General features: G+C 37.6%; 1 protein-coding gene across 1 annotated transcript; it reads left to right on the top strand.

Annotated features, from left to right (window-relative positions):
* The first annotated feature begins 11,093 nt into the window (after positions 1-11,093).
* LOC149106916 (small cysteine-rich protein 1-like) lies at positions 11,094-12,723 on the top strand. The gene is made up of 4 exons (XM_089298761.1): positions 11,094-11,210; positions 11,704-11,828; positions 11,977-12,098; positions 12,511-12,723. Exons 2-3 carry the CDS (start codon positions 11,711-11,713, stop codon positions 12,096-12,098), a joined length of 240 nt encoding a protein of 79 aa, XP_089154887.1. The 5' UTR covers positions 11,094-11,210; positions 11,704-11,710; the 3' UTR covers positions 12,511-12,723.
* The last annotated feature ends 466 nt before the right edge of the window (positions 12,724-13,189 follow it).

The raw sequence follows: 13,189 nt of genomic DNA, 5'->3' as shown, positions 1-13,189 counted from the left end.
TAATCATACTTTTTTTAAGTTCAGAGGGATCTGGTACAGGATTTTTCTTAATGTAGTCAATGTCGATCTTCTCTTTTGAACCAACAAGAACCTTCTTTCTTTCATCGAATTCGAGACTGGGTTTAAGGCCAAGACCATCTCTCGTCAGGGAAATAGCAATTGCCTTGATAGTGGAACTATTGACATAGCAACTTGCACTCTGAGAGTCGGCAATTCTCAAAATCGATATGAGGAGGTTTCTAATAATGCCACTTGCCGTAGTATAACCAGGTTTGGTGCGACGCACCGTGCGTTTGCTTGGCAAAGGAATTCCAAAACGGCTAAAATCAACGCGTGTGCTTGACTTGTGTGTTCTTTTCTCCTTGGAAGCATTGAATCCGCCAGGGCCTCGCAGAAAGTTGAACGTTCGGCTCCTACCCAGTCGAAGAAGTGATCTCGCCCAACGCACCAGTGTTGGGTCCCACTTGTATTTCTCTCCCCGTGAATGGTCATACAAAACATATTCCAGGGCGCCAGAGACGAGCTTGTAGAGTATGTGCTCTCTTGGTAGTGCTCCACTATGCACGGCTGCGTCCAGCATCTCGGCCACGGGATCAGCAAATTGAAATCTGGGAGCGCCACTATCTTTCCTGACATCTTCCCAGTCAGAATCATCATCATTGTCACTACTGGAATGCACTGTGTAGTCAGAGCAGCTGTCAGAGTCTGTAGAATCACTCAACAGTCCATCGGGAAACTCTGTTGCCAAGAATGCTGTGGAGACTGTAGAATGGCCGTGTGCACTTGAGGTTAAGGATGAATCGTTTTCCAAGATTGGTTGAAATTCCAGTGATGTCGTTGTACTATCGTACACAGAAAAAGGATCGTGATGGTCTGCCATTTCCCATATATCTGTGCCGGTTGCACTGCCCCATAGATCAGTCACGTGAGGGGAACTCTGCACGTTTGAAATATGCCATGGGTCTTCTTCACTTCGGCAGAACCACTCATCGCCACCAGAAATAGTTTCATTTTGTTGTTTGCTTTGAGGTAGAGAAAAGAAAGGTCCAACTAAGACCTCGGACGTTTTACTAGTAGTAATCAGCATTGGTAATGTAATTGTCTCAATTTGTCCCTCAATAAAAACGCTCCCTTTTTGCATTCAGTGGACTAATCTTTTAATGAAGAAAAACAGAAGTATACATTTAAAAAAATCTGAACACCATTATCTTGATACGAAAAAACCTCCAGTTAGTGGTTTTATATATCCTCCTGTAGACTTACAATGACATTAGCTTGAACATTAGTTTTGATCTGGACTCGTTTTTTTGGAGATTCAAACAACTAGTTACAACTGGCTCTGCATCACAGTTTCTTTCAGACTTACGGCTCCGTCTGTTCCATAATACTGTCTGAATTGTTACTGGTCACTTCCTCTTGCGTCTCTTCTTCCACGGGTCCTTGCTTGTATTTCGTCTACTTCTGATGTTGTTCGAAACACGTCTGTCAACTTTTTCATGCTTAATGTCGGCTTTTTACAATTTGCGTAATGTTTCTCTGAAACAAACAAAATACCGGATCAATAATGCATCTGGCTAACGAGATCAGTTTTGGCTACCGGCTTGTACTTTCCGTGAAAGTTGATTAATATGGTCAGCTGCTAAGAAAAGACGAAATGACAATAAGTGATACCAGAAAAGTGATACCTACTGAAAAAGCTACGATTGCGAACTTTATTCAGGGTCACCACTTTGGAGCATACTCCACACTTAACTTTTAACTCCGAAATAGCCGTTGAATGAAACGTCTTCTCTATATCTATAAATGATAAAGAAAAGAGTGATTACGACTACTAGATAAAAAGGAAAAGTACTGCAAAGTATAGGTTAGTGAAGCTAAATGCAAAATCATTCCGTCAAGCACTTACCACTCTTAAATAAGTCCCACAATTTCAGTTCCTCTGGAGATCGTTTTATTTCAGTGGCAAGTTTTTCTGATGACCGGATTTTGTTGAACAGGTCTATTTTGGCCTTTGTTTCTGGCCAATGCCGTTGGTGACCAGGACGTCGTAGTTTCTGGCTCTTTGATTTCTTTGTAGACGGTGCAGAATCATCAGCTTCTACAAAACTGGCAGAGGAGGTTGCCTGGCCCGTCTTACAAGGCGCAGTTGGTGTCGTAGTGCAGCTACTTGGAACCTTCCTTTTCCTTCCCAGCAAAGTAGTCTCAATAAGTTTGACTGAAAGACGCAAAGAAGGCGAAGCCATATTGACGCGGTTGCAAACATGGCGAAAAAAATAGTATTTGCATGAAGAATAATATCCGCGAAATTTAAATTCTGCAACTTTTATTAATAGTAAACTTAACATAACAGGTTTAAGATTCGACCGATAAAATCTGGTATAGGAAGACTTGAAAGGTTTTGTAGTTGTATGTTTCAATCATTTCCGTTTTCCATACATTCCGTTCGTTGTCTGTACAATTCATTTTGAAAGGCGTGCGAGCGTCAACAAGCGCCTGTTTTGGACTGTTCTGCGGACTACTTGCAAACGACAATACTCTTTCAGCACGCTTTATAGGACCTTTTGAGGGAGAAAAGGCCATAAATTATTATGCTAGTTTCCAACAGAAATTCAATTTATACCGTAGCTCAGTTGCACAACCCTCTTGACAGGTTTCTCTGATGTTAGTTTCACAATGCTTGGTCGATAACAGCTCAAGTTAATGACTTTAGTTTTATAACTGTTTTTTAGTTAAAATACGTTATGCCAAACGCTCTCGTTGATTATGCTAATACTCCAAAAAAAATCTATTAAGCTCTATCAAGAGTTAAATAAAGCACTCTAAATTTCTATATTTTTTTATATGATAAAATTCATATCTGGAAGAAAAAATACCATACCGTCAAAATTCTGGATATAACCCTGGCCCATATTTTCTTTCGACGGAGTTTATTGTTTGAGGGAAGATAGAGTCCACTTAAAAATGAGTTGGGCCTACAGATGGATGTTAAAAACACAACACCGTACAAACACAAACGAAATTTGTACTTTGACAAAGGTCAATTGGTCGCAACTTGAAGGCCAAACAGATACTGATTTTATAGCGCCGCTTAGAATGCATTTCTAGATATCTAAAAATACTTTGGATAGTCAGGAAAGTGTTTTCAATGCATTTATATAATTAGGAGGAAAGCGTCGTTGGGTGCCCCTGATAAGTAGTTGTGTACAATCATGTCCCCATAACTTTGGTCAGTAGTGCCCATAACTTTGGCAAGAAACTCCGCTTAGTGAGTTAGAGAAACCCCCGGAAGCAAATGTCTTAATTGGCTATATAAAGAGACAAACAAACAAGCAACCAGAGGTGGTCCTCGCAAGTAGGGTATGGAAACAGACCTCACAAGTTAGGAGAGCATGTCCCCATACGCATTGTGTGGCAAATAGTACCCATAAGTAGTTAAAGTTGAGTAATGGGCAGGTCCTCATAACTAAGACCCCACAAAACAAATTGCAGTTTCCTTAAGTCTAACCAACCTTTAAAGAGATGGGCAAATAAGCCAACAAACTTCCATATTTTTTTTTCTGATATCTCCAATAGAAGGGGGGGTCCTCACAAGAGGTATCTGGAAACACAGACCTCAAAAGTTGCAAACGGTGGGTATGGAAAGACCTCAGAAGCTGGAGCCATTTTCAGTGGCCACACACAAAATAAACCATGGCACAAGGCCTGAGACCAACAAAATGAAAGGACTGAACAGCTCCGCTCAGTTCCAATTGGAACAAGAAATACGGTTTGGTTCTAAATTTTGGGGAAAAAGGTAAACAATCTGTTAAGAAGTTTTCTTATAAAGTATAACATCATACTCAAAACAAATGCAAAAACTGATGACACCGGCACAAATCACGGATAGTTAAAATGGGGATGACTAATAAAAATGTATATCTTCTCTGACTTTTATTGTTTTCTGCACCTTAAAGAGAGTAAAATTGAGTGTCTTATTCTCTAAATTTCTCTTTCTCAAAAAAAAATTATTTGATCATAACGTCCTGCAGAGATAACCGCTCAGTAAGTGCCCGCGAGAGTGAGCACCTTTCTTCACCTACGACGTGTTCATTCACAGTACTGTTAGCCCACATAGATTGTTATGGTCTGTTTATTATCCAACTGCAACGAATAGCGTCCAAATAACAGTACAAATATACAGCGATATTGTACAGTTATTTGTACAGTAGAAAAACTGTTTGCCGAACAGGTCGGCGCGCGCACGCAAAACTGTCACACTCTCCCTCTTTCACTGATAAATTTAATGACTACAGCAGTTGCATAATAAATCTCTTATTAGATGTTTTAATGTGTAGAGTCGCTTTATATTTTTACTCGCTGTTAATATTTTGACGAGCCCGTAGGGCGAGTCAAAATACGGTAGAACTCGTAAAAATATACAGCGATACTACACACCAAAACATCTAATAAGATGGATAGATAGATAGATAGATAGATAGATAGATAGATAGATAGATCAATCGATCGATCGATCGATCGATCGATAGATAGATTCTATTTATCATATCTATTCATTGAATAGCGCCCTTTTATTCCTCGGGTTCTTCAGGCTTGCTCACTTCTCTTGAGTGTTTTACTTTCTCTGTTAGGATGCCCGGCTTCTTCTTCAAGTCTCCTTTTCTCCACAAGACTATTTCCTATAAGAAACACAAGCCTGCATAAGAGAAGCCTCATGCACAACAAACTTTTCTCGACAAGTCCATTTTCAAAAGAAAGTAGACAAGGGGAGAAGCCTAACTCTGCTCGACAACTTTTTCTACACACGATTATTTTCTTAAAGACAAGCATACTAACATGCAGATTTGAAAAGAAACTTGTCATAATACAGCTCCTAGAGGCATGGACGTCAGAAATGTTGCATGCCACATACACTCCTGGCCAAAATTCCTATGGACACTAGACAAAATACCAACTGTGCCACAGGATTTTGAAGTGACATCAAGTGGGAGATCATTTTCAATTTTCCGAGACCCCCTTCCCCCACAAAACAATGTTGGAATAGTGGGTCAATTTGGATGGATCAACTCAGCATTGTATTGGGGGTGGAAGGGGGAGGGGGAGGGGAGGTGGGTGAACAGAAAGACCATATGTTGGCAAAAGTGCAAGGTGTTTTGGCCAGGATTGTACATGCATGAGTTTCCAGTGGCAGTGGAATCTCACCACTTGATGTTGTGGCACCATGTTAGTAAAATTGTTGTAATTGTAATTGTGTCTGTATATTGTACAAAGATCTCGCCAAAAAAAGGCCCCAAGTGAATAATTTCGTGAGAGTGGTGTTGACTTCGGAGAATACAGTGCGGGCTAGTGAAGAGGTACTTGAAGTGGAGGTAATAGGAGTAAAATTGATGCTCTTGTTAAGTAATGAGATGGTTTCTGGTGGTAAAGACGTTGTGGTGAAATTGTGAATTTTGTTTGTCGATGACAGTTTGTCCTTTTCTTTCTTAATTAGTTCAGTAAGTTGAAGTTGAAGATCCAGACCCATGAGGTTAGCTACATTAGTAAAGAAGAGGTTGAATCTTGAGTTGAAGAGGTTGATGAATTTTCTGTAGATTGCGTTAGCCTTGTTGAGTTGTATCCGTTATCTGTGTCCTTTGTGGTAGTTTTTGAGAAAAGAAATTCTGTTTGAGTGAAAAGCACGTTGAGAAAGTTTGATGCCCATGATTCTTTTTTGAAGCGATGTATTGTGATCTTTAAGAAGTTGATTTCGTTTTCAATGCTGGATGATAAATAAATTGATAATTATGATGATAATGATGTTGTTGATGATGATGATGATGATGATGATGATGATTTCGTAGAGGTGGAGATGACAGAGTTACGGTCTTTGTAATACTGGGTATGGATATCACATTGGAGTTTATAAATTAAAGCTGAATTCTGTTCCTTTAAGGAAATTAAATTGTTAACTTTAAAAAGTAATCTTCTTTGTTTGGTTGGAAGGGATGATCATTGAAGTGTCTTCCATTTCCAAGCTCTGGTACATTTGGGCTTGAAATTATGTGGAATTTTATTCGGTTTTTTCTTGCCCTATTGTTGTTTTTTCTTTTTAGTTTGTATTTCTGCTTTCTAACCTTGTTTCGTTCTTTTCTTTTACTGTTCAAGGATGAGGAAGGTAATGATTGGTTAGGATTCAAGAGATTCATAGAGAGACCTGAAAGTGGGGAAAAGAGTATAGACATTAGTAGTGTTAAGTAGTATAAAAATCCAAAAAATTAATATAAACTGTAAGGTGGATGGTACGTACACCATGAACATTCAAAGAGTTGACTATTAACTCAAGTTTGTACCCCTGCTGCAAGGTGCACATAGACTTTCTTCAAAAAAAAAAAAAAACCTTTAGAGCAGTAGATATAACTAGCAACCTATGTAGCAGTTTAGGTGTAAAATGAAGGGATCGCCTAATAAAAGGGTTCCCAAATCTCCACTGAAACATTGGGTATTATATATCGATTGCAGTGTAACAAGGGAATAACTTCTATGTTCTTCGCTCGATCTCTCCGCTCGTAGTTGCACAAATCCCCAAGAATACCGTTGAAAGAACACTTCGCTTCCATAACGAAACGACAAAAAGGCTTTAGCGCTTTCGAAACTTTCCTCTGCTGGATACAATGTTGTTTTGCTTGTCAAATGTCAATCAAGATTATTATCACGGTAACCGGAGATGTGACTACACGAAATGCGTTGTACACGTACTTTTAAGTAAGATTTTCAGCAACATCTTTCCTTAACATCTGGGAAATAACTCAACGATTACTCTTCGTGGAAGATAATTTTGCCAACAGTCTTTGCCGATGCTGCTATTTTAACAACTAAGAGTACAGTCAGCATGCCAAAGATGAAGGGTGCATTAAAGCGAATAACACCAACAATATTCATAGCCTGTAATTTGTTTTGCTAACTAGTTTTAAAAGATAAAAGTCATGTTTTCTTCTTTTAACAGTATGTGTTCAACGAAGCATTTTATGATCAATTTGATTGTCTATAATTGCGGCGCCGTTATAATGGAATCTACACAATGTCGGTATCGAATTAAACGTAGAAAGATTCATATATTCCTTGACTGAAAGTACGTTTTAATCCAAGAATGAACTCCTCTTTTATTATTTTATGATCAGAGAAGGATCCTGAGCTGCAGAACGAAGATATAATGGTGAAAGAAGTCGACCGGCTTTTATATCTCAACACTCTCTCTCTTTTAGCTTCAAAACAACAAAGCAGCAGTCTAATGTTTACTTTTTGCTGATGTTTTCATTACAATGTAGCTTTTTCTACGGCGCCTCAAAAACCACTCGAAGGAAAACTCAAGCTGATTTTGATACATGTTTTTGCGATGTGTTATCTTATTACTTGGAGGCCGTGTAGCATAGTATATTGACTTCCGGTTTCTTAGCTGTGATAACGATATCTCGTTCCAAGTGAACGGCGAAGAATTCAAACTGCCCACGAAACACTTATTTCGATTCATTTAGGTTACTTTGGTGTTTGACAATAAAAAATTGCGACAGAACATTTCTTTAAAGCATTCTAAGATTTAAAAGTTAAAAAGCTGAATTAAAATCGACGACGTTTCGACGTTACCGTAACGTCATTATCAAGGCAAAAAATGTATGAAAACTAACATATATAAATACTAAGACGAACAATAAGTGTTGAAAATAATTTACAAGCATTTACGGCAATGAAATCATCAAGAATGGAACAAAACTCGAAACTTAAGTCTGTAGACAGTTAACCAATATTGGCTTGCTCTTACATTTTCATAGTCATACTGATAAACGGTGTAAAGACTTCTATTAAGGACAATTCTACATCGCGCTTATGCGCTGTCTTCCACAACAGAGGCTTTTAATGTAGAATGCGTCAAGTCGCGCACCATTTTTAGCCGTCTTGATTACTCGTTGAGTCTTATAGATTCTGTGTTTTCCAATTTTGATTCTTGAAGCCCTTCAGTAAGCATATCGGAGAGAAATAATACTGACGAGAGCAACATAGTCAGAATTAGTCTACCATTCAAAGATCAAGTTTCAGCTAATGCCGTTCGGAGGCAGTTGCGTGATCTTAGTAGTAAGATTGGCCCCACTTTGCAGCCAGTTTTTGTAAGCAAGAAATTAGAGCAAGATCTCAAACCTAAAGAAGCCAAGCCGTCAATTGTTAATCAGCAATGCGTTGTTTATCATTTTGTATGTGATCTGTGAGATGCAGATTATGTCGGCTTCAACGTGTTGCTGAACACAAGAATTCGACAATCGGCAACCATTTTCATACTGTTTTCATGAAGCGCATGGTAGGAGCGCTCTTTTGAATGAGAGCCTTTTCAAGATTCTGAGAAAGTGCCAAGGCAAATTTTATTGTTTAGTGTTTGAAATGCTTAACATCAAGAAATTCAAACCTAATTTCAACATCCAAACGGACTCCATATGTGCGAAACTCTTTGTTTAACTTGTGAATTATTTTCATCACTTATTGTTCGTCTTAGTATTTATATATCTTAGTTTTTATACATTTTTTGGCTTGATAATGACGTTACGGTAACGTCGAAACGTCGTCGATTTTAATTCAGCTTTTTAGCTTTTTAAATCTTAGAATGCTTTTAAGAAATGTTCTGTCGCAATTTTTTATCGTGAAATGTTTTTCTAAGTCACTTCTTTTCCGTATACTTTGGTGTTGAGATTGAATTGTTTTCCCAGTATGCTATAAGTGAAAGCAAGCAATTTGCTAATCAGTACAAATGACTAATAATAGAAGGTCGTTGAAAGCTCATACCCGTCTGTCCTCAAACAACGCGCAGCAGTCTGTTGTTTAATTCTGCTGATGTTTTCATTAAAATGTAGCTTTTTCAGCGGCCCCTCAAAAACCACTCGAAGAAGAACCGAAGCTGATTTTGATACATGTTTTAGAACAACATAAAAGGATTACGCTGGCGAAGTTTGAGGGAATTTGGAGTTATGGCACGTGTTGAAAAGTATCTCCAAATTTTATTCCTAAACTGGGAATATCAGCTGAGTAAACAAAAGCAATTTTTCAACATTTGAGGATTTTCCTTGACGGGGGCTCAAGACAAGTTATAGCCAAATTTTGATAGCTGAATACTTTGTCTTTCAAGAATAAGTATCGGGAATTTTTGGTTCTTTTTGACACGCGAATAGATTTTTAATTTGCAGCTTTTGCGTCCGACCAATTTGGCCATAGTCGGGGCGAAATTCGCTTTTCTTGATTTTCTCGAATTTTAAGCGTTTCAAGCGGAAAAAAAACTAAATCACATTTCATATCTACCTAAAGGGCTATACGTGGACGGAAATAGAGAAAAATCAATTTTTCGACTTCTGCTGCTAAATTTAAATTTTACTCGATTTTTCGTGGCATATGCTCTTAAGGTGTTTCAATTGCACGGTCACGTTTCGTCGTCCTGGAGCTCAGTTGAAGCGCAACAATACTTCCCTTAGTAGCAGATGACAAACTTGCCTGTTCGCCCTACTTCATAGCCTTTTGTCGTCTTTTGTTAACAACCGTGTTCGTGGATCGTAAGTTTCCTGGCCTCCAGTACCAACATTAGCCTTAAAATTACTTAAATGAAAACTACCATTATAAAAGAACTAATATGAACATTTACGTAGATCTTTAAAAGGCTATCGCTTTTAACTATTACTTATCACGTACATGTATCACTTCAGGTTACTTGAAATAACCACTTTCCTACTAACAAACGGCTTGGTTCTTTAAAATAAATCGGAAACGTTTTTAAAGAAATTGGGCTTCGAAAATAAGAACCTTTGCAATAAGTTGGTTGAAAACTATTTCGAGAATAGCAACCAGTGGTCTTCGAAGGAATTTTAAAATTAGTTTTATTTGCAAAAGTTAATGAAATGTGGGTGTAATGGGCATAACTTTGAAAAAGAAAGAACAAAAGAAAATAAAAATGAAATATTTGTAAGAACTCTAATTATATATTCATGTTTTAAATTGTATTTTCTTGACTTTCTTGTATTTTCTTTACTTGGCAATAGCGTAAAGCAGCGCCGAAACGTCATCGGTTTTAGACTTTTTAATAGAGTTTTAGGATGTTTTTTTTAAAAAAATATTTTAGCTTTTAATTTCTTGTTAAAAAATTTGAATAGACATGAAATTGATCTGAGGCTTTTTATGTTCAAAGAGGCGGGCTAATTTTTTATTTATTGAACTGACATATCATCGTTGATAAAAAGTATAATTCAAACTCGGGTTACAATTGTCAAGATCAACGTGCACGTATTGAACTGTAACGAAGGCTTCTTAATGAGAAACAATTGATGAGCGAGAACAAATGGAAATGTTTCTTCATGATGGAAATTTTAAGAAACGTATAAGGAAAATCGGGAGAGTGTAAAACTACGACAACAACCATTCTTGCATTCCTAGTGTCAATTTTAATTTATTTTTAAATTTCATTTTGTAAGTAGGTTTTTCTAATTACCTTCTTTTTATCTTAAGTTAGGACGTACGTATTTGAACGACCTTTTTTTTGAGATGTCACTACGATATGAAAATATCAGTTTTCTCAGTGTTTTAAGCTGTTTTTAATGGTCATGTTTCGTCCTTTCAATTTGCAGCTCAGTTTTCAAAGAAAACATAGCTAAGCTGAATAGCTGTTAAGTTTCCCTAGTAACAGATGACAAACTTGCCTAGCCGACCCCACCTCCTCCCCTTTTGTCATCTTTTGTTTACATCTCTAATTTTTGATCGTAATTTTCACACACAACATTAGTCTTAAAATAAAGAGATCAGGAATGCAAGACTGCTTGTTAGTCACGACACTCTTTCTGGATGGTCCTACGTTTCTTTAGTTTTCATCACAAGGACGAATTTCCAGTTTTTCCCGCTCGATGAAAATTTTTTGTTAAGTAAACATTAAGAAGCCTACCCCAGACAAATGTAGCTGGGCATGCGCTGTTTTCAGTCTCTGCAAGTCCCGGCAGTTATTGGCAGTTGCAACTTGAGCTTCTCTAATATGACTTTTCAAATTTACAGCTGTCAGTTTCGTATTCAATCATTTTATCATTAAGCCCACTTAAGTCAAGGCAAGCAACAAACCGCATTCAGTTCTCCACAGGGAGCTAAGCTGTTGAGAAGTTCTGGACTTTCTCGGAGAGTACTTTAAACGAAGACGTTCAACTGAAGGAGAAGATTCTAGCGCAGTAAGTATTCTTGTTGCTAGATTTTAAGTTACATTTTACAATTGTCTACAATTCCATGCTACTAGCTCTAGGCAATCTGGAGGAAATTTTAGTAGTTTCTTTCTGGGACTATTCCTTTCGGTTTCGCAGAATACAATAAGTTCGCATGAAACATTTTAACAGAGAACTCAACCAGAATCAAATCATCAAAAGACCCCTTTTACTCTTGGCTTCTCTGTTAATTCCGGCAGTTTTTCTGTCTCGCAAACCCTTTCTTAGAGGGACAGTTTTGTAACAGAGAAGGGGGTAGAATTTACATCTATTTTCATTATATTTGCAACTTTCAGATCTGTGTGAACCAGAAAACCAAAAATATATAGTTTATCGGTAGAATATTGCAGCCTTTTCAAGTGCTCTTTGTTTTCACGCGATCGAGGTACGCTCGATCCTTGACAGAGCTCAGTGACATTTTGATTTTCTAAGCTCACCGACTCTCTTTTTGTTTTTGTCGCAGAAACGTTATGGAAGCTAAGTTTCATTTGAGCCTTTTGCTTATCATTTTGGGGACTCTTGCCGTGCATGGAGCACGCCTTGAAAACAAACCGGAGAATCCCTTGCATGTTGACGCTAAACGTACAGGTGAGTGTTCCTTTGTCTTGATGACAACAGCGTTTGTTTTTTGTATTCTGTTTAACTGAGTTGTACAATACGTCTGAAGTTGAGCTTGGGAACTGAAGAGTTTTTCTTGTAAACACCTAAACAATTCGTCCCTTTTTTCTTTTTTTAGTTGACTGTGCATCTAGGCAAGGTACCTGTATGACGGGTTACTGCCCCCAAGGAACTACATTCTGTGGTTATGATACAAAGAAGTGTGGTAGTCCTCCAGGCCTGTGCTGTTGCTATGATTAAGTACGTATGAATTTGATTGTAACCCTGACCCTTAAGTAAACTGTTCCTAGTATCATTAAAAGTGTTCTTTTTATGTTGACCGTAAGGGAATGGTTATCGTAGAAAATGACTGTAGATACGTACAGAGCCATACCAATTACCTAAATATTCTTGGTGTATTTTTTCACTTTCTGGCATTGAAATATAATAAATAATATGTCCTCGCACCTGTATATTTACCACTGTTGCTGAAAGTAGAAAAGGGTGTATTTGACTCTATGGACATAAAACATGGAAGATATCTTTTAAGACACAAAAGTTATTAACGTGCAATCATAGAGCTGCTACTGACATAGCCATACTTCTCTCTGACAAACGGAAGCAAAATTTACAACTGATTGAAAAAATCACAAGTTTTTCTTTTCTATTTCAGTACACAACAGCTGGGCCCTGCTGATGGAACTAATGATGACAGCCTTAGATTAGTAGTTAAATGATTCCATGGAAAAGTAAACGCTTAAGTAACTATGTAAATGCGAAATTCTGAAGTCAGGAATCGCTAGCAACTTTTAAAAATAACTAAAATACAAAATTAACTTGACTGTAATTTAAGTATAAGAACAAATAAAGGCTGAATCATCCGAAATTGTTCGTCTTTGCGTGCTCTTTTATTATACCAAAGGAAAGACACGTAGCTGATACTGGTACCCCTCGATACAAAGAAAAACGGGAAACAGAAGTATCTCTGCTTGCTCAGTTTTTAGAGCTTTACAATTTACGCTTACAAGCCGAAGACAGGAGCTAGTTAGTGGGGTTTGCTCAAGTAGCGTGGTGTGCTGATAACACCATTATATCACACTGTATTAGTATATACAATCTCACCAAATTATGTCCCTCAATAAGGTATTCGTAAATTGTTGTATGCTTTTACAAGGGCACACAACGAGCCAATTTGTCAGAATTCATCTCAGGGGACCATCATCGTCCACACTAATTAACAAATAAGCATTGTTAAAAGTGTTTTCTAGTTGCAGGTATCATTTATATCTTATCTTTTTCCCAGCAGAAATTTCTGCATTCCTCAGAAAGTTCCCTGTAAACATTTTTTCTTC

Source organism: Orbicella faveolata, unplaced genomic scaffold, assembly GCF_042242905.1.
Source record: "Orbicella faveolata isolate gen_17 unplaced genomic scaffold, um_ofav_v1 contig_3, whole genome shotgun sequence".
Classification (NCBI taxonomy): Eukaryota; Metazoa; Cnidaria; class Anthozoa; order Scleractinia; family Merulinidae; genus Orbicella; species Orbicella faveolata.
The sequence above is the reverse complement of the archived record's forward strand: the minus strand, read 5'-3'. Positions and strand labels throughout refer to the sequence as shown.